The following is a 22,791-nucleotide window of genomic DNA, read 5'->3' on the forward strand; positions in this document are numbered from 1 at the left end:
AAGAGGCTGTCATTTGAATTCCAATGGGAAAGATGTTACTCTTTAATGGCACCGTAATCAGATTACTTGTGGTTGTTTTGGGATTGATAAGTATACCTTGCGGGAATGGTGGGTCGTTCTCAAGGCAGAAGATTTTGGAAGTTCAAAGAAAAATAAAGCACCTTCGTAAACATTCCTTAAAAACTATGAAGGTAATTCTGTTAATTATCATCATCTTCTTCAATTATTCTTAATTAGCCCTTTAAACAAGGTTTTAACCAAGAAAATGAAAGCTAGCCCAGATGGGGTCAAATAATTTTCATTTCTAGCCAAGTGTTCAGATTTTGTAAAGCATAACTCAGAGTCTCGAAGTGCCCTGCATTAGAAGCTTACATTTATGCTAAGCTTTTTTTGGCTACTGATTGTTGTAGAGTGAAGATGGAGATATTATTGATTGCATAGACATAAACAAGCAACCGGCATTCGATCATCCTGCCCTAAAGCATCACAAAATTCAGGTGATTCAGCCTTCAACTCATCTTTCATACATCAAAATTTATGAATTATAGTACTGTCCGTTTTCCAGCTCAGAAGATATGGTCTTGATTTTTCCAGATGACCCCAACTTACAACGCAACAAAGGAGACATCAGAAGGAACAAGATCCACAAGTAAAACCAGGACCAAGATGAAGCGGAGGACTGAAGAGTCTCCCATTACAGAAATTTCCCAGATATGGCAGAAAAGTGGGACATGTCCAGAAGGAACAGTACCTGTGAGAAGAATACGAAAGAGAGAACTACTTAAGGCTCATTCCATTGAAGACTATGGAAGGAAAAAGGCCAGCTTTTCTCAACCTCAGAATCTCGATTCTTCAGTGCAACAAAAAAACCACTCTGTATGTAACCACGTTTTCCATCATTACAGCTGAAATTAATTAAGCAATAAGCATATTCTGTTGTGGTGTTTTAAAGAGACAGTCTGAATTGAGAAGTTGATGATGTGAATCAGAAGGCAATATTGTTCACACTGGGACATCGCTACTTGGGAGGTAAAGGAGACATCAGAGTATTCAATCCTTATGTTGAGACTGACGATGAGTACAGCACATCCCAAGTCTCCCTCATAAACGGTGCTTACAATGACTATGAATTAATTGAAGCCGGATGGGCGGTAATTCTCACTTACTTGCACTTCAAGTTGCCTATAAAGTGGCATTCGAAACCAACCCACCAACTTCACTATCTTTTCCTCAAGTGTGTCTTTGAAGCTAACCTTTTAACCACTTGAGTTTTCGTGTCATTTTCCAATGAAATCTGTTGTTGCAGGTAAACCCGAGTGTGTATGGAGACAGACAGACTCGGTTATTTGCATACTGGACGGTAAGAGTTTCCTCTGTTAATCTCAAAAACAATCCCAAAAAAAAAAAAAACTTTTGATTAGAATGAATTAACGTTTTGGGATACCAAATTCTGCAGGTTGATGGTTCAATCAAAACAGGTTGCTTCGATCTAACGTGTCCTGGGTTTGTTCAAACAAGTAATGAGATTGCCTTGGGAGCTGCATTTCATCTAAAATCCGTACCAGGTGATCTGACATATCAGATTACTATCTACATCTACAAAGTGAGACGCAATAACTGTTACTGCAGCTTCAGAATTAGATTCCCTAAAACAAATTATCTGATGTTACTGAGTTTGGCTTAGGATACGTACACAAACAAATGGTGGTTACAGTACAATGAGGAGAAGAACATAGGTTATTGGCCACCAGAGCTATTCTCAGCAATGAAGTCAAATGCAGAATCAGTGGAATGGGGAGGTGAAGTTTACAGCACAAGGGTAGGGACGAGTCCTCATACAGGAACGCAAATGGGTAGTGGCCAGTTTCCTGGTCCACTGTTTTATGCCTGTGGTGCAGTAACAAGAATGAGAATTCATGACAATTATCCAAGCTTGAAATCTCCAGCTTATGTTCAAACTTTCACGGACGAGTATTTCTGTTATGATGCTCGCTACGTGGGAGATTATGTGGAAGATCCTGAGTTCTACTATGGAGGACCTGGCAGAAACCCCATGTGCCCTTAAAGCCAGGCTTATACAAATTTCTGTTTCATTTCATAGTACTACTGCGAAGTATGATTTAGTTCCTAGGTTAAGTCTTTTAATTTGTTAGCTTGTTAGATGTTTAGATGATGAATAATAACTTATTTATTCTGGTTGATTCCAAAATCCCTAGTGCTCTGATTTATTTATTTTAGATTTTAATTTCTTTCTGACAAACAAGCCTTTAGGTCTCTCATCATTGGCCCAGATTTTAATTTCGTTAGAATTAGGTGCCTTATTGTCACGAGGCAAGTCTTTCGACCCGTGTGGCACTTAGACAATCTTCACTGAAAGTTGTTAAGTGAGCCTAACTCGTATGAAAGAAGGATGCTTGGCTAATTTGAGGAAAGGGAAAGCTTGAGGGCAAAGGATATTTGAAAGAGAGCTTGGAGAATGTGAGAGCAGTATTGCTTTAAGAACTCAAGGGTTGGTTACAAATGAGGTGGGGTTAGGTATTTATAGACCTCCCCCTTAAATTTAGAAAGTTCTCACTTCCTTAATAGATGATGGAGATTAAATCGATGCTACAGTTATAATTGATTCTCTAGAATTTTCTCCTAGATATTTACAACAATATCTATATATTTACATTGAAATATTTAGTGACAAATACTAAAATATTGAGGCTAGAGTTATGTAGACTTCTTTAGAATGTTCTTGCACTCTCTAGCACTCTTAAGTTTATCCGGGAGCCTTCTAAAGGGTTTTAGAACGTTTCGGAGCTCCATAACCTCATGAAAAGTCATGAATTGTGACATTATGCTTTATGAAATGCTAGTAGTATAAAATACAAAACGCTATGCTGTAGAATGCATTTGAGAATTACATGTGAAAACGACACGTTGTATCAATCTAAGAGGGTACAAGGACATTTATGAAGTTTGAAATTGAATAATAAATATAAAAATTACTTCACTCAATTCTAAGGCTTTCATTATCTTAAACTTGTATGTAAATGTGAGCATTTTAATCAAATGACTATTTTTTAAAAAAATGTTAATAAAGGGCCAAAGTCTCACATGAACTCTTCAAGATGAGTTTTAACGTGTCATTATTTTTTTTATTTTTTATTTTTTTTTGGTTTTGGCCAACAGTCATTATTCTTCTTATTTGGTCTCAAAGTATCCTGTGCCCCGTCATATTTGGCTCTGTTAAATGAATCGGCAATTTTTGTATCACTAAATTAAATTATTAGTAGTCGTTAAAGACTGGAATGCCAGGAAAACAAGAGCCATCAAAATGAGAAAATCTCTTTCCTTATTTTTTTTTTCTTTCCATTTTTATTACACTGAATAGTCAAAACTTTCATTCACTTCAAACATTTTATAAGTACACTGCACACGACTTTCTACAATGGATGCTATGGATATGTCATCAACTGCGCGCGCAAGCGTATTTCCATTAAAAAAATGAAAATTTGATGATGTTCCAATCAGATTAGGAGTGCATTTTAGTAGGCCAAATAATCGGATAAGCGTTAGCAAGCAAAATGTTTCCATTATATTGATACGTAAACTGTTTTCAAAATTAAACGACACTACTTGTATAAATTTCATATTCGAGTTTATTCACAGAATTCGTCATAATTAAAACTCAATTTTTATATATAAAAAAATGAAGGGAAAAATTTTTAAATAAATCAGGCAGATGAAAGGGAGAAAACTGGCCTCTTTCCATTTGCACGTCTGCCATACGCGCGCGCGTGTTTTTTTTTTAATGGTATGCTACATCTGTCATATTCTAATTACGTTATAAAATTTATTAGAGGATTAATTCTTCGGACATTGGGTCAGAACATCCATGACATCAATTATTATTTCATAATTGTGGATCTAGACCAGATGCCCTCAAATATGTGCTCTCTCTCTCTCTCTCTATATATATATATATATATATTGTTGTTGTTGGTAGTGAAGAGTGAATGAGACACAAATGGAGAGAGTAAATGGTAATCTTATTCAAGGTAGCATCACATCATTGTGGAAGAAACACCATCTCACGTGGACATTGATGCCACATTAAAGCTCCTTAACAAACAAGCTGTTGAGACCATTCAAGTTTTTTTTTTTCCTCCTTTTCTTTTTTACTTAATCTTAGTGAAGTATACGTTACAATCTCTTCTGATTTCTTTCTAAGTTATCATTTCTTATTTGTAGAATTAAAATATTTTTTTCTCATGCTTGAATAATTTTAACAAAGCAAGATGTTTGTACAATTTAATTATTTTTGTTATTATGATGTAATTTATTCTAATTCTTAATATTTTCTTTTTCTTTACCTGTTGCAGAGTGAAGATGGCGGGTATTATTGATGGCATTGACATATACAAACAACCATCTTTTGACCATTTTTCAAGTGTGCTTGGTTTGAAGAGAGGAGAGGAGAAAGAAAGGTTTTGATATTACCTTATTTGATTTAGTAGAGGAGAGAAGAAAAAATAATTATATATGAATAAGTTTACACTCATTTTATTAGTGTTGAGATACTGAAAAAGTGTATCTATATTTTTTAAACTTATCACAGGGTATATCGATTAGGATGTGACAAATTTTACCCTTCCTCTCTCACTCTCCCAAGTTTGAAAGGAAAAGGAGGGGATATTTTACATTCAATTTTTTAAACCAAACAAAGGGAGGAAAATCCCTTTCCTCCACTCTAACCAAATACTTCCTTAAAAAACTACAAAATTCAGGTAAATAACACCTTTTTCACTCACGACATCCTTAACTTGCTAGAAATTAGCACTTTATAATTATAATTGGATATTATATGGTTAATGAATACAATGATGAATGGATTGTGCAGATGGCATCGAGCTTCATCTCAGAATCCCAAACTCTGCCAAGTCATCTACATCCCAAATATGGCACAGAAGTGGAAGTTGTCCTAATGGAACAATCCCAATTCGTAGAATTCAAAAGAGTAACTTACTCAGAGCTAATTCTCTCAAGCTATTCGAAGACAAACCCCAACTAAAGTACTTCAACACTTCATTACACTACCACAGAAAATACCCATACTTGACGCTTATTTTTCACAATACTTGACGGTTTTTAACGGTCAAGTAAGGGTGACATATATTAAAGAAATAATACTTGACGGTTAAAAACCATCAAGTATTAATCTCATACTTGACGGTTATTTGAAAAAACCCGTCAAGTATATGAAGAAAATATACACTTTTCAGTATTTTTCAAATACTTGACGCTTGTTTCCTTATAACCGTCAAGTATTTACAAATACTTGACGCGTTTTGAAACAAGCGTCAACTATATTGATACTTGACGGTTATTTTAAAATAACCGTCAAGTATTAATGACATAATTTTTTTAAATATGGTGGCTGCTTTTAAAGAAGCCCCCTTCATAAAGATATAGATAAAGATAAAAAAAGCCAGCCAGCAACGAAAATAATGCAATATAATGAATATTTGTAATAGTATCTCCTATCTAATTAACATAAAAGTTTCTATACATTTAACCTTAAAATCTAAACTTATTTACAAACTAATGTTTCAAAATTAAGTGGCCTATCCCATAAAAATTGCCCCAAAAATGTGTATATAAATGTAACTAACTATTATACCGACCTAACTACTGTTGTTACCCACATATTGAAAACACATTGGGCTACCTCTTCAAGGACCTCTTCTACATGTGCAGCCATATAACGAACGCAATAGACGTCCTCGAAGTACTGTAAGCAAATAGTTACAACAATTTCAAGTTAATGGGTAGCTAATTAAAATTATTTAAAATTTATAATTGAAGTGTAATTAAATTTTATATATATACCTTGTCAGATAATGTGGTAGGGGCAATGAGTGATAATGTCCTTTATAAACTTCATCAAGCAATAACCACAGTCATTACTCTGATCTGGCTGGAATGGACACTATAAAAAACCATATCAATAACATTGTAAAAATATAATGAGACAATTTCTTGATTAAAAACTTAACCAATTAAACGAATACCTTAACAGTGACCCATTTCTCTGAAGATTCGAATGCCCCCATCTTAGGGGACACAGTCATGTCGGTCGCAGTGCGATACAACACCACAGCTTTAAGAAGGAATTATGGAATGAATGTGAGAAATATATATGAATGAAAACTAAAAATAAAAAGAAAATAACAAATAAAAAAATCAACTTACTTATATAAAAAGTACCACCATATCTTCCCTGTTGCTTGGCTCTCCATTAAGGGGATCGAGGATACCATATTTTTGGAGCACGGGATTAACCACAATACGCATCCAGTGTCCCCTAACAAGAAACAGCACATGTTACCAAACAAATAAATATAAAAAAAAATTTACTTGTAACAAATATTAACACTCACCCTTGGTAGTAAGGAACAAGAAATAAAGTATCCTTCGCTGCTCCCCTTTCTTGAAATTGATCCCAAATATGATTAGTGACTTTGACTACTCCTAGATAGTGGGAGAATTAGATACAAAGATCAATTAGTCAATAAGTCACTAACCACATGTTTGTACATTCCCTCTTTAATCTTATTTAAAACTAATAATTATATTTTAATGCTAGCCATTGAAATAATTTCGGCAGCATAACAACTTAAAAAAAGAGAGTTTCTCGGGCCTTATCTCCTCTTCCTATTAATCTAAACGACAACAACAATAGCATCCACAACAAAACAAACACATAAAGTTATATTCAAGAATAATTAAAAAAAATTGATAGTATATATAACGGTTTAAAATGAGTATTACCAAGTCTTTATGCTTTTAAAAAAATCAAATTATCCATAATGAGACTATATATGATCCACACAATAATATAACAACATTTAATAAGAAACTCAATTTTATTAAAATCATATTAAACCACATCAAACACTATATAAATATCAATTTAAAATATCAAAAATTATTAAAAATAAGTTAATTAGGTGGTATACTATTTTCATATCCTTAATGAATTTGCTCTCATATCAACAAAATAATTGGATGATCCCTTAATTCAATAATTAAGCACCTAAAAACTAACAAACCTTCAAACACTCACTGAAAAGAACAACAATGTAGATCAAAATAAATAACACAGAAATTATTTATTATATATGAAAATCAAAATCAACAACCCATACATTCAAAATGAAGATTAATATTAGGAAAGCAAAAACCTACCTCAATATTCAATAATTAAGCATCAAAAACTCAAAACTTCAAACACTCACTGAAAAAAAACAATGTAGATCAAAATAAATAACACAGAAATTATTTATTATATATGAAAATCAAAATCAACAACCCATACATTCAAAATGAAGATTAATGATTAGGAAAGCAAAAACCTACCTCAATAAGAAAAGGGAACACCAACTATGCAGAAAAACAGAGACGAGAGTCTGTTGCAGAGTGATAGAGATCGAGAATCCAAACGAACGAGTGCCCATGAGACTTATAGAGGCCGAGAATCAAAATCCCTCAAGAATCGAGACCAAAAATGTATTTTTTGACAGTTAGAGTGACGAAAAATGGGTTTCGGTGGCTCTGAGTTTGTTTCTGAAGACGAAAAATTCACAGAAATGGAAAGCGAAAAAAAATCTAGAGAGAATTTAAATGACAATACTTGACGGTTATTTCATAATAACCGTCAAGTATTACATATTTGACGCTTGTTTTTAAACAACCGTCAAGTATATGGGAGACAAACTTAACGGTTATTTCAAAACAAGCGTCAAGTATGTGAAAAAATTTAATTTTTTCTACTATTAATTTGACATTTGTTTATTAAAGACCGACAGGTAAATTTAACTTTATATAACGGTTATTTATAAAAATGTCAAATATATACTTGACGGTTATCTTTAAATAACCGTCAAGTATTTATTAAATATTTGACGTTTGTTTCGTAAAACCGTCAAGTATTATCCGCCTTTTTTATTTATCGTTTTTTTTCAAATAAACATCAATTATAGGGCGTCAATTATACACCTTTCTGTAGTAGTGTTACTCAAACAAGATCATGTAACCGACAAGGTTACGCCTCCTAATCTTGAGAATCACTCTGTAACATATATTCATTAATTGCAGTAACATGCGTGTTCCTAAGAGGATATGACTTTTTTCTAGATCTAAGTAACTTGCTTGTTGTAGGCAACATTACTAGCAACAATGGGATACAACTCATTACTAAGAAGAGGGTGGCCTTAATAACAACTTCTGCCATCGTGCTCTATTTTATAGTCATAAAATAGAGCAAGCTCTCCTAACTCAATCTCCATCCATCTATCTTGCCTCATCGACAGGTATTTTCGATCTTCTTCCCTCACCACCAATAACCCCCTCATCATCTCTCTTTAGTTCACATAAAACAGAGCCTTAATCTTCTGCTTCCTCTTATTTTTCTTACACGAATAGGCTATCTCAAGAAGCTGTTTTGAGATGAGCCACTATCAAGAATCTGCAAGACCATTCATCTCATTTTTTACTCTTTTAGACTTACTGGCTGTTGTCCAAGCCCGTGCCATAAGGTCGTCTCTACCATGGAATATCGAGAATAAACAACTCTTTGAAAATTGTCGGTGCAGCACTGGACGTGAGAATGAATATCCATATATAATCGAGTTCTGGAACTACAAATAAACTTGGATTCATCTTATACAAAGGTCTCAAAAAGTGAGCTTTGAAAATTGCAGAGATGACGATCGCAATGATGCCGCCGGTGAGAATCCTAAACCTTTTTGCATGGCAATAACCATGGCGATAAAAGCACCACGTGGTTTCTTATGGACTCGGGAGAATGAGAATGCACAAATAGGCTTCATGAGAATGAGAATGCATGAATAGCCATACGAATGAGAATGCATGAATAGGTTGTATCTTGCATAGACTCATGAGAGAGAAAATGAAGGGGGAAGAGAGGAGAGGGAGAGAAGAGAAAGAAGGAGAGGATTAAAAATATTAAAAAAATTAATGTGGGGCTCACTGTGTAATATTTTATAATAAAAATATTTAAAAATAAAAAATATGCCCTACTAACAAAAAAATTAATGAGAGAAATAGTAGAATGATAAAATAAAAAATCTTTGAAAGTTGAGAAATAAAAATAACCTATAGTTAAGTTCAAGATCATTTGTGAACCTTTGTATATATTTCAAGAATATTTGTAACCCTTAACCTTGTTTACAATTATGTGTGCACTCATGTCAATGTGCATCAATTGGGTTTTGTTATTTGAAATCACATTTCTACTCAAGGTCGGTCTTTATTTTTATTGTTTAACCAATAATATAATGATTAAATAAAAATTAATTTAAAAATATTAAATAGATATAGTGGTGTGTGTGTGTGTGAAAAAAATAAATCCACATTATATTTAGTTTTTAAAAAAATAAAAAATATGCAACATTCATAAATTAATGATAATTAATAATATAATTTTTAAACTTGTTAAATATAAGTAGATTTAAGTTAAATTAATACGAGTAGTTCAAAAGTATTGTATTTATACTTTTAAATGTCAATATTTTCCTTTCAAAAATATACTTTCCAAATTATCTATATACATGTGAAGGTTCAAAAAAATAAAGTTAACTTTTTATTGAAATCCATTTTTTTTAATTTTTTTTAGACATTTTATATTATGTTTTAACTTGACCCTTTTTTTTTTTTAAACCATTCCAGTTTCTAACTAAACGAAGGCTCAACTACGGCCAAACGTGATTTAATTATGAAAATAATTTTTCAATCCAAATTGAATTGCTAATGGCTCTAGTCGATCACCCAACATTGGGTCTGATTCTCAAAATAGTCATAACGATACTTGAACTAGAATAGGTAGCACGCATAAAGAGTAAACTTCTACTAGGCTGCTAGCCATAAAAATTTCTCCTCCAAAAGATGTTAAAAGCAAATGAAGGCCTCCCCTGAAATGAATGAGCCTATTTACAACTTATAAATAACGTTAGCTTTTTATAAATTTTATGATACATACACACACACACATATATATATATAGATTGATTATTGATATATAGATTGAGTAATAATTAAAGAATTGAATTTAGGCTTAATTGTTTTCATTACAGATTACATTACAAATTAAGAAGATTAAGAAATAGTGTGAAGTTTATCTTTCCCTGATCCACGTTGAACTCGCATGAAAATAAGGTGGACCGCTTGGAGATTCCTTAAGAAACGTGAATCCAGAAGTCTTAAAACGCAAAGAAGAAGGTTCATCCAAATAAAAAAAAAAAAATACGCAAAGAAGTTTGAATGGAGCTACCACATGATAGAACGATTTAGAATTATGTTAATATGAAAATAGATTTTAACATGACAATCATGCTAGTATCTTACCAATCCACTTGCATAGCTGCATACCTAATGATTACAGACAAATCCCAATGCATGCTCCTACGGCAAATGAATAAAAACATGATCCCCACCTAATCACAGTGAATTCAGTCAGCAAGTAGAATAGGATATTAAGCCACGTTTCCTTCCACCACAGCAAGAAATAACATAAATTACCTAAGGGAGGCCTCTCTGCTCCATGGGGTAGTCGAATCCATTTCCATTGCCCCGAGAAAACATATACAACAACAACAACAACAAGCCTTTATCCCACTAGGTGGGGTCGGCTACATGGATTGCAAGATGCTATTGTGCTCTATCATTAATCAAGCTTTTAGAAATATTTTAATTAAAAGATATATGGGAAAAACAGAAACTAGTATTACATTTGACGAGATAACATACATATCTACATACAACTAAGCTGTAATCAGGTCAAAACCAAAAGAAAATTTTAAAAAATGTAACATCCCGTTATAAATTACAACATGTCATTCCGCAAAAAGTAGAGCAGGAACTTGTCCAACGCACTGAACAGCACTAGACCGAATCATACTGCTTCCTTTCTTCTTGTATTGATTGGAAAATTCTAGCTGCTGATTCCGTTGCAGATCTTGGATTATGAGGCACAACTTTGATTACTCGAGTTTGTTGTCTGGTCTCGAGAGATTGAGGAGCTCCTTCTGTAACCGCCGGAGCCATAGGAAAGAGCGGAAGCGCATCTCTTCCATCTGAGTTTTGACCCGTGCTTATTCCCTGTGCCATTTCACTAGGACTACTTGATGTGCTTCTTTGTAATTCACTTCCGTTGGATGCCTGAATTTTCATGACATTTGACATACTCTCATTTCTCTGAACAGGAAAACCACAAGAGCTTTGATTATTAGGAGTGATAAAGTTGGCTCCCTCTCCAGATAAATGGCCATCGGAGCCTGGTGCTGCACAGTGGTTCGTCTGTTCAACAGCCGACCCTGACATTGTTGGATTCACAACTGGCATGCCATAAGGAGCAAAGTAAGCATAACTAGCTGGAGGATTGTCTGGCAGAACTCCAATTCCTTGATTAGAAGTTGGGACTCCATAGGCAGGATTCATAAAATTACCTCCCGAGGGAGTTGGGCCAAAAGGCCCAAATCCTCGGCCATCCACTCCAGTGAATCCTGGTCCAGGATATGGCTTGTAGACAAGCCCCTCAGAAGGAGACATAACAGGGATCAACCACTGATGGCCAGGCGACTGATGGAAATACCAGGGACCCATTTTACTGTCAACAGCTACATTTGCCTGGTGTGGATTCCCAGAAAGGGGGTGTAATTTGAATGGTGGCTCCCATTTTTCACAGATGAAACAGATGTCTTCCCAATGCATTCTCTGCAGAACACTCCAGTTTATGGTTTTGCTTTTCAGAATCATCTTTGCCCTTAAGATTTTGTGGCCGAGGTTTTACAACATATTCCAGCGAAAGTTTTTTAGGAGTAGATCCCTTGGGAGGAGATTTTCCCAGAAAAGCACCATCTTCAAGCAGAAGATCTGGTGATCCCGCAATCAACTTTTGGACCTGTTTTAAGTAAGAAGAATTAAGCTGGATGAACAGACTAAGGGTTGATGTTTATGTCCATATGCACGCATGCATGTTAAAGAAAAGCCAACATGCTTCTGCTTTTGGATAAAGCACAAGCCACATCGGCATCAGAGAAAACTTTACCTTTATCAGTCTGTGCAACTCAAACACTTGAACTGCAAACACCCTCTGCTGACTGTAGAGAGAAACAGGAGTTCGATCAAGAAAAGTGCACTATACAATGAGTTTTGAGATGCGTACAGTCAAAATAAGTCAATAATGCAGCATCTGGAACTATATATTGTCACGTTGCAGGGACCACAATATAACCCAAAAACCACCAAAACTCAGAATTTCCAATTGCAGTTGCTAACTGATTATGCAGGATGTCTTCCAGTCTAGAACACACCCTATTACCATTCCTCATAGAGATCTTAAACTGACTCTTACAGGAAGAATGAAAGTATCAAGCATTGACTAGACATAAATATGCTCATAAACAATCATGTTTTAAATGGAATTACTCACATGGAAGGCAAGATAAAGGAGAACAGACTAAGGGTTGATGTTTATGTCCATATGCACGCATGCATGTAAAGAAAAGCCAACAGCTTCTGCTTTTGGATAAAGCACAAGCCACATTGGCATCAGAGAAAACTTTACCTTTATCAGTCTGTGCAACTCAAACACTTGAACTGCAAAACCCTCTGCTGACTGTAGAGAGAAACAGGAGTTCGATCAAGAAAAGTGCACTATACAATGAGTTTTGAGATGCGTACAGTCAAAATAAGTCAATAATGCAGCATCTGGAACTATATATTGTCACGTTGCAGGGACCACAATATAACCCAAAAACCCCAAAACTCGAATTTCCAATTGCAGTTGCTAACTGATTATGCAGGATGTCTTCCAGTCTAGAACACACCCTATTACCATTCCTCATAGAGATCTTAAACTGACTCTTACAGGAAGAATGAAAGTATCAAGCATTGACTAGACATAAATATGCTCATAAACAATCATGTTTTAAAATGAAATTACTCACATGGAAGGCAAGATAAAGGAGAACTTATATCAGAGTTGCATTTTATAATTACAAGAGATATCAGTACAGCTTAATCATATCTGCTTCAAAATGAAAGACACCAGACTCTACCTAAAGAACATTGGGGCGTACAATTGTGGATACATCCAGCATTGTCAATACAATCAACTAACCAGGAAACTTTGTAGAACTCTATATTGTATAATTTTCTCTTTTATTAAGGGTGGAGTACATGCGTCAAATCATATAAAAGATGTCTATTTGATTATAAGCCAGTACAAACTACAGACAGTGGGGCGTCTCAACTAGCTAAAGCGAGTACTGTAAAATGGAAAATTTCCATCCCAAAATGTCCCGACACAGCAAAACCATGACACTGTATATATAAAGCACTCTTTATCTCGATCTAACAACTCTTCACCATTTACTCTCCTCTCCAAGTGTCCCTACCATACTCTCTCTTCTAGCTATCATCCTGCATTTCTTGGTCCCCTTCTTAGTCCAAGCCCTTCAGTGCAGCATAAAGATACTTGCCCCAGTGGTCACATGTTGAACCAAGCAAGAGGAAACCAAGACAGGAATATATCCATACTCCAGCTGCTAGAGGACAGGGAATCGTGAGATGATCTTCTGCAAGGGGTACCCCCTTCAACACAGTACAATATTAATCCCTACTGTAAGATGATCCAGTACCCACAATTAAATATTAGTAAGGATTCTGGATACACAAATTAGAAGGGACCCCAATACTATCAATATTTTCCTCTTCTCAAGGCTAAATACAAAAATCCTAAATCAAATTTCAAAAGTAATATCAAATCCACATCCCTAGTATCATTATCAATTAGAGATGCATCAAGACGTTGCTGCATCTATAGCAGCACAAGAACAGGGGGAAGGGATCCCAGCAATAAATAGGTAGTAGTTTGAACTCTTTTTCAATCCTACATTTCTTCTCTCCAAGGGCAAAACTTCTCAGATTTTCAAACTGAGATCTCATATACTAACCAAGCAGGTACATAAGAGGCTGGAAGAAGGGGAGAGGAGAGGGTATGTCATCATTACATGTGCAATAAAGCTAATCAAACGATGGGCAAACGTCCACCAATGGTAACTTTGGGATATTTTCTCCCATTTGCCATACCTTTTCACTTGTCATCAATTAAGGGGGGAATGAAATTTTGTCATTCAAAAACTATGATAATCAGTAAAATCAACAACAAACACATTTTATAAGGCCAAAGCACATAAAAGAGTCCACAGATCAGATACTATAAAAAGAGTGGGCAAAAAAAGACAAGATCGCTATAGAAACATATGCCACTGACAAACAGCAAAACTTACTTGCTATGCTCTCTTGCTTTCCAGAAATGTTTCTGACCTATTATTTCTACGACATCATCTGGAGAAATTGTTGTGCTCGACAAATTATCTACGATGGAGGTCTTGGAAAAGTTTTCACTTCTTTCTACATGGCTATTCTGTATTGGACCACCAGTCCTGGTATCATGATATTCGATGTTATTGGTGGCCTCCATTGGACCATTTTTATCTGTTGTAGAATGAAAGCAGCCTCTTGACAAGGGGATACTTCCCGTCTCAGCATCCCTTGTTGACTCAACAAGACCCTCACCATGTTCAGTGTAATTAGATTGTGATCCAACTCCACATTCTGGCTGTATACAAGCATCCCCTTCATGTAATCTGCTAAGACTTGCCACATGACAATCTTGATATGGAGTCACCCTGGCTTGTCTCATCAGACTCTCAGTATTTTCTCCTTTTGATAGTTTTGCTGACCGACTTTGCCTGGTCTCTACTTGGGCTTACTTTTGGAAGCCCTTCATGGTCACTGCTCCTCATATCTCTCTCACATTGACATGAGGCGAGCCAATCAGTTTTGGGTCTCTTTCACAATTGTTTTGCACATCCACCGAAGAAGCAAAATGCCTAGAGCCCATGGGAGTGATTTTATTCCCGCTAAAACTCCTCCGAGTTTTATCACTAGAATTACTGCTCCTCAAATGAACAAATACAGGAACCCTAAAGTCATCATCTATTTTCTTTCTCTGTTCAAGTTGTGCAAACGAAGTGCTCAGATTTGTCCCATCAGATTGATGAGAAATGTTCTTTCCAGCTCGATAAGTAGGTGTTTGGGTAGGTAAATGAACTGGAAAGGCATAACTTCTGTCTGGACAAGTCCCCTGCAACCATGTTTCTCCCAAACTCAGAAAGAGAAACATATATTTTCTAATCAATTCACATTGCGCAGCAAACTATAAAAAACTACATACTTCCAAGAAGAACATCAAAAATATGTATCAGGTGAAATAAAATTATACTACTGTTCTCATGCCAGAATGAACTAAGCAAGCACAAAAATTCCAACCCTGTAAAATCAAAAATTACATGCCTTCTCAGAAAAAGCATGCGTATAAAACCAACTCAGTCATCCAGCTACAGAGCACGATAGTAGCAATCCTCCAATACCCAAGCTCTGATTTCACTCGATTCAGGGCAGAAGAACTTCCCAAAGAATATAACAAATGTCCTTAAGATATGAGCTAACTAAAAATTAATTTATTGAAAAAGTTCATGCCACAAGACTAGTAGTTTGTTTTGATGGTGCAATCCCGTTGAAAAATGTATTTCCCTGTTAATTAATTCTCCAACTCCATATGAGTTTGAGGACTTCTTTTGGTTGCGAATTGTCATGCAAACAAATCAAATACAGCAGAAGAGTTGGCAGAATACTAAGTATCGGAGAGCAGGTATGAGTTCGAAAAACCAAGAACGGAAGCAGCAAGGAATAGAGACAAAAAAAGAAAAATCAGAATCCAATATATACCTGGCCTGAAGATGCTGGGGGAAATGTATTACTATCACCATGTGGAAGAACGCCTGGGTTGAACCTTTGAGACGGAATACTGAGCAGTTCATAAAGGGCCATCTTATTCCTGGGAGGTGCTCTTGGCCCTCCCTTATCCGTATCACTGACGTGGAGTCTAGGGAACAATGGGCCCGTGAACTTCTCATCATCTTTTCCTCTCTTCATCCTTACTCTTAATGATGTAACAGATCGCCTTTTATGTGAAGAAGGTATAACGCATAGACGGCATGCCCCTCAAACCAGTCATCCACATATAGAAACCCAAAATAATTAATTAAACCCCAAATAGCAAAACAATTTCTAAATCGCGCACTCGAAGCAAACTCCTATGCTGCAGACACAAAAATTTATGAAAAACTAGATGGAGTCAGTTCCACTTCTCAGCAAGATGATCACTTCTGCCCTGTTGGGTAACGCGTGGGTCTGCGAAAAGTCAATCTCGCAATCACTAACTCCAAACTGATCCGTTCACCCGAAAAAATCTCAAAACTAATCCAAACCCAAACACGTGATGCAATAATTTTTGTAGGAAGGCAAAACAATTCCTGATTGCACTAATGATTATAGTAGCACCCAAATCGGAAGAGAAATCTGAAGTCAGATTCAGACGTCAAACTCTGCTGCTGTTCTTGGGTGAAATTAAGCGATTCGTCGCAGAACAGAAGTCGACCTGGTCAGAGCAGATGCGTTCTGTGATGAAAACTAATGGCAGATATTGAGAAAGCTGCGAAGATTACGGAAACGGTAGAAAGATTAAAAAGAGGGAATAGATAGAGGGAGCGAATAGAGAGAGAGAACACATTCGTGAAGAAAAAGTGTAAGATGTTCTCAGAAAGGGCAATAGCAAAAGTGCGGACTTGTGGGCCTCTTCTGGATAGTGCCGGAGGCAGAGAGGCCGAGTACTTTTTATTATTATTATTATTACTACCACTACCACTGCTACGACAAAGTGAGGTTAACCAAAACAGCAAAACTCTGTCACGTCTAAAATTATCGAAACTCTGTCGCGTCTAAAATTACCGGACTTTTACCGTCGGGACGAGTTGTTATGGAAAAAAATATCAAAACTTTATGTAATGTTTTTATGGGGCCAATAGATTGGCATAATTAACAGTAACTCTTTTTTTTTTATAATAAAATCTCTGATTTTTTTTATAATCACTTAAAAGATGATGATTTCATAATTGCTGCAAACAATAAGTGATAAAGCACAATAGATATTAATTTTAAATAATTTTTTATTTCAATAAAAATTGAGTTCTCAAAAGCTCAGTTGCTCTGTTACACTAATAGTCAATATATTTTAAAAATTCCTTAATCCTACATGGCGACCAAGCCATCGAGCTACTGTTTACATCTTATTTTTGTTTAGATTTTCGGCTGATTTAAACTATAAAAAATAACTCAGCTATCCGAACTTTGTATTTATTGAACACTAAAAATTAGAACTTTTTTAATTAAATTTAATTTTAAAATATATATATATATATGTACTTTAAGATTATGATTTGTGTTATTTTAATTTTTATAAAAAAATTGACTTATATTTAATATAATAAAAAAATGTATTTTAAAAAATTTTCAAAAATAAAAGACATGAAAACCGAGCACATGTAAGTCGGACCTCCGTTTCCAGCCAGAAGCTCCTTAATCCTCATACGCTAAAATTAGTTGTCTTGATTTGTTGTCCAAAATTTTTTATTTGTTTCTGGATAATCACATCACATCACGTTCTTATTTAATTTAAAATTAAAAATCAGTTATTGCCCAGTTGCCCCTGAGTACTTTTCACTTTTTAGTATTATTTAATTTTAGATTTTAATTTTTAATGCGACATGCCCTGCTTTAGTCATCTCCTCTAAGACCGTGCGGCCAGCTGCCGCCAAGTAGGAGAACTTTTTATCTTTTTTTACTTTCTTTTGTTAGAACCATGAAATATTATATAAAAAATATCTTAAATTTTCAATTCTTAAAATATGTAAAATAAATTTTAAATTTTTAAATTTATAATAAATTAAAATTTAATATTATATTTTTTATTGATATCATTACTATTTATAGTGAGCCCAGTTATATGTTGATATAGTAGTCCCTTACTGATGTGTAATTTATCAATTAGTGTTACAGACCTTAAATTATTATGTGAGTAATGTTTTGAATTTTGAACTTTAAAATTTCAAGCAAAGTATCTCTATGCTTATGTAAAGAACGTTGACTATTATGTAAACTAAATTAATTTTAGAGCATGGTCCATCACAATACATCATTAGTAGTGGCAAATGATCCATAATTTTGTAAAATAAAATTTTTTACCCCTTGCAATATTTTTCAAATAATTAATATCTCATGCTTCTAACTCTAATTTAGTCTTATTTTAAATTTATTTATTTTTTTAATGGTGAAAACTTAGGATTCAATTTAAAAAAAAGTTTAAGTATCATAAGATTTTATAGACAATAGAAGCAAAAGCTGACAATTTCATGAATGAATTTAAAAACCAAATTAATTGATTAATTAAAATCATCTTATATTTAAACTTCTTTTCTAATGAGATCCCAAGTTCTCACTATTAAATAAGTAAATATTATTCAAAATAAGATTAAATTAGAGGTATATAATATATGAAAATATAAGATATTAATTGTTTAAAATACATTGCAAAAAGAGTACAAAATGTCATCTTATAAAATTATAAGCTGTTTGCCACAACCAACGATACATTCACCCCGACTAACCACGTTAAGGCTAATTTAATTTATATAATAGTTAACATTTTATACATAAATAGTGGGATGATTTGCTTGAAATTTTAAAGTTCAGAATTCAAGACACCACTCACGTAATAGTTTAAAGTTTATGACATTAATTAACAAATGACATATCAATAAGGGATTGCTACATCAGCTTTTGATTATGGCCGATGGTAAATAGTGACTGTGAACGTTAATGTTGTTAACAAAAAATTAATGATAAAATTTAATTTACTATTATTTTAAAAATTTAAGATCTATTTTATACATTTTAAAAATTTAAAATTTAAGATGATTTTTACGTAATGTTTTAAAATTCTGTTTGCTTATTAATCCTTTTGCTAATAGACATTCAATGGTCTTCTTTAAAAAAAATTAATTATTGAAATTTTATAATTTTAACTCACTTAAAATTTAATTTCTAAATTTAAATTTAATATGATTCAATTCTTATAATTTTAAATTAATTAAAATTTATTTGTTTCATTTTGATATAGTGCAATTGTGTTCCTATAATTTTAACTAATTAAAATGTTATTTTTATATTTAAATAAAATTATAAACTGATGAGTTGGGGGAATAAATTGAAATTCAAATTTTTGTTAAAAGATATGTTATATTTAGTCTTCAGTTATGTCTCGAATCAAATTGCTTTCAATTAAAAAAATGCACAGACGAAATTGACAATAAGATGAAATTATAAGAAATAAAATTATTTAATTAAGTTTAGGTATTGATATTTTAAATTAATAAAATTATAAATATTAAATTGCATTAAGTTGAAGTTTATAGACTATATATATTTCAGTCAAGTCAAAACTGTAAAGAATACAATATTACAAAAGTTAAAGCTTAAATTGAGCCAAAATTATACAGATTAAATGATTATTTTTTATCTTAGAGTGTTGAGGAGTCTTTTAATTTTTTATCTATAGTTTAAATAGAAAAGTAGTTTTATTTTAAATATGAAGTGTAATATTTTAATTTTAACTTATAAGTAAAAATAACGATTAAACAGTAAAATTTCAACCCTTCAAATAAATTAAATTACCAAAATTACTAAAAACATCTGTCTTAAAGTTCGTATTACTTAACAATGGATTTAATCGAAAGCCACGCTTTACGATTAGGTGAGAAATTGGAACGGGGGCAACAAAGGCAATGCATTCAGTGAATTACTAAGCACCTAAATCAAAATCAAATTAGATTAAAAAGATGTGACCAAAGGTCATTACCCCAAAAAAAAAAATTGTGACGGAAGGATAAAGGGACAGAGAGAGGTAACACCGACTAGCGGCGAATCACTGTTGGTTTTTCATTGGAGTGTCCTCCGTGAACTTCTTCGCCCATGGAATGGTGGAGGTAACCCTTGGCCTATTGGGGTGATGAGGCTCCGGCAGAACATTGGTGAGTGGCGCCACGGGAACTACACGTGTCGTTCAGTTATTGAGGATGGTGGTTTGATTCATGAAGGGGGGATCAAAATGACAGACAAGGTGAGGTCACAAAATAAAAGCAAGATTCTATAAAATCTGCATTCGTCATCACTCACGGTGTAAACTGCCATTTCTTAGATGTTTTTTTTTGCCAGATGCATTTCTCAAAAATAACAGTAAATATGTATTTTTATTTTAAATTATTTTTTTAAAGAATACTTAATATTTTAATATTTTTATTAAAATAACTTTACTCTTAAAATTATTGAAATGAAATATTTTATTCTTTCTATTAAATTTTTATTGTTGAAGTATGAAGTTAATGTTAAATTTTGATAAAAGAGTTAAAAATATTTTTTTAATAATTATAAGTAAATTATTTTAATAAAAATATTAAAGTATTTGGTACTTCTCAAAAAATATTTTAAAAATAAAAATGTATCTTAATCCTAAAAAGAAAGCATCAAGGGGCAATTCTATCTCAACATAGGAGATGTTAAGCAACACAATTTTTATATTTAATAGATTTTAGACATCATGCCAACAGAAATTTAATCCCCTATTGGATTTGAGAGGAATGAAAAGGGTAAATGAATTTTTTTTTATTGAAAAAATTTTATGTAAATCAATTTCTTAAAGTTTGTTTGATTCAAGGGAGGAGAGGGGAGCTCCCCCTCAATTTAGAAGGAGCTTGGTGGGAAGGGAAGGGAAAATTTCCCCTCTCCTTCCCCCCAACCAAAAACACCCTAAGATTGACTAGGTAAAAAAAATCAATAATTTAAAATTTGAATGAATAGATAAATAAGATTATAAAATTTAATAAAGAGGATGTATAAAATAAAAAGAGTAAGAAAAATAAATTATAAACTTTTAATCTCTATGCCATATTTTAAAAAAAAATTGATTTAATTAAAATCCCAAGTATTTCATTTATTTCCCTTAAACCAAAGTACCAAACAAATTATCAAAATTAATAAAAGTAAAATATTAGTAAATATTAAAATGATAATTTTAAAAAATAGTATCTAAAATGTGTGAAATACTCACGATCAATAGCCGAAGTATCATATAATTTATACACAACACACGCTTTATTCGATAATTTGTTATATATATGCATTTTAAAAATTTAAATAGCATATTTTATTCTAAATTTTAAATTTTATTATATTTATTCACATTTAAAATCAAAAACTATAAGTGGCTCCAATATTTTTACCACGTGTTTTATTTTATTTAAAAATTTATTATCTCAATGAACATTTTAATAAAAATAGATTTTTTAAGATAATTTTAATATGTAATGTGTAACACTTTAAATTTTCACATCAATTTTTCATAAAAATGTATTTAATATTCAAAACTTAATTGTTAAAACACTTACCATGATGGAAAAGTATCTACTAAAGTATTAAGGATAAAAGCAGTTTTTAAAATACTACTATGGTATAAAAAATTTCAGATGTCATTTTCCAAGCCTAACATGTTAGAAAAAGGATTATCATAGTAATTACAAATTAAAATCATTTTGTGAAGTTTACATGGTATAAAAAGTTTTTCTTGGAATAAAATATTTCACAAAACAAATTACCATGGTAAAAAAGGATCTACCATGATAGAAAATGTTCAAACATGACAAAATAAGCTTAACATGATAATTTTAAAAATAAATAAGATAATTAAGAAGTTATTAGTGAAAATGGTGTCGAATAAAGGTATCTAATAGGATTCCATTTGATTGGAAAAATTCACCATTTGATTAAAAAATTATACAACAGCCAAGGCACTATTTGATTGGAAAAACATAAATAGGTATAAAGCATGGTTCCTAAAGCACTTAAATCCCAAACATTAGGCCAGAACATATACAACAGCCAACAAGATTATTCAAGTGTATACCTATAATAACAAGTGTACTAAACTCTATTTGGATGACCATACTTTTCGAACATAAAATTAATCATCAATGCCCAAATGAGTCTAAACAATGCTTTTCATACTTTAATACCATGATTCATCTAAAATTTGCTTTAAGGTGTGCACCTGACCACAACACATCCACAAATGATATCATCTATTGGGCATATCCAAAATAAGAAAAAAGTAAAGCCATGGTTAGTTTATAGCTATCTAACATAATTGTATAGTCATAACAAACTAATCAAGGTTTCCAAACAAATTGATCACAGCGTCAATGTTTCAAGTAAACAATCAAGACTACGAGAGACAAATAAAATCCTCGTGGCATTGTATATAAAGTTAATCAAAACATAGAGTTTACATATTCAACTGTAATCATAATTATCATAAGTTAGCAATTATACGTTACATAACCAAAAAAAAAGGCAAGGCAAAAAAACTAGTGTCTCGTACACCAATTTAGGCCTTTGGTGCTTTCCCAGTTAGACTTGCTCTTATAAAAATATTAATCACAAGGAATGAAACACAAAGGTTTCAGTAACTAAAATTAATATATAATGATATATGTAATGCAATTAATTATGCACTTACTACGTGAGTATGATACAATAGGTTTCCAAATACAATTCATCCAAAAAAATCTGAAAAAAATGCATGATACACCTTATATTCCTCCTTACACCATGCCAATAACCAACAAACCCAGCTAAAGGTACGTTGGTCTAGGCTAAGTGCTACTCAGTTGAATGAAAGCTTATCATGTGGTATATTATTTTCGA

At 33.0% G+C, this 22,791-nt stretch overlaps 2 protein-coding genes across 3 annotated transcripts; one reads left to right on the forward strand and one right to left on the reverse strand.

Annotated features, from left to right (window-relative positions):
- Positions 1 to 355: 355 nt before the first annotated feature.
- LOC129300791 (uncharacterized) lies at positions 356 to 2,157 on the forward strand. Of its 2 annotated transcripts, XM_054939389.1 has the most exons (6): positions 356 to 497; positions 595 to 876; positions 990 to 1,151; positions 1,307 to 1,360; positions 1,457 to 1,603; positions 1,685 to 2,157. In XM_054939389.1, exons 2-6 carry the CDS (start codon positions 595 to 597, stop codon positions 2,063 to 2,065), a joined length of 1,026 nt encoding a protein of 341 aa, XP_054795364.1. In that variant the 5' UTR covers positions 356 to 497; the 3' UTR covers positions 2,066 to 2,157. The 2 variants fall into 2 exon arrangements, with proteins under 2 accessions (XP_054795364.1, XP_054795372.1); XM_054939397.1 differs by having other exon boundaries at positions 494 to 876.
- Positions 2,158 to 10,727: 8,570 nt separating this feature from the next.
- LOC129303072 (protein EARLY FLOWERING 3-like) lies at positions 10,728 to 16,743 on the reverse strand. Its single transcript, XM_054942085.1, is given in 8 exon segments — positions 10,728 to 11,711; positions 11,714 to 11,773; positions 11,776 to 11,968; positions 12,116 to 12,167; positions 14,361 to 14,804; positions 14,806 to 14,887; positions 14,890 to 15,220; positions 15,865 to 16,743. Coding segments are annotated over 8 exon segments (2,130 nt in total). The 5' UTR covers positions 16,072 to 16,743; the 3' UTR covers positions 10,728 to 10,950.
- Positions 16,744 to 22,791: the final 6,048 nt, after the last annotated feature.

This window comes from Prosopis cineraria, unplaced genomic scaffold (genome assembly GCF_029017545.1).
Source record: "Prosopis cineraria cultivar Desert tree isolate PC_DT_omini unplaced genomic scaffold, ASM2901754v1 PC2, whole genome shotgun sequence".
Taxonomy (NCBI): domain Eukaryota; kingdom Viridiplantae; phylum Streptophyta; class Magnoliopsida; order Fabales; family Fabaceae; genus Prosopis; species Prosopis cineraria.

Bases quoted from the DNA above. Each gene is read 5' to 3' on its own strand.
- LOC129300791 (XM_054939389.1), top strand. From the start codon at position 595: ATGACCCCAACTTACAACGCAACAAAGGAGACATCAGAAGGAACAAGA. The intron at 1,152-1,306 runs GTAATTCTCACT...CTGTTGTTGCAG, and splicing joins TAATTGAAGCCGGATGGGCG to GTAAACCCGAGTGTGTATGG. The intron at 1,604-1,684 runs GTGAGACGCAAT...AGTTTGGCTTAG, and splicing joins TTACTATCTACATCTACAAA to GATACGTACACAAACAAATG.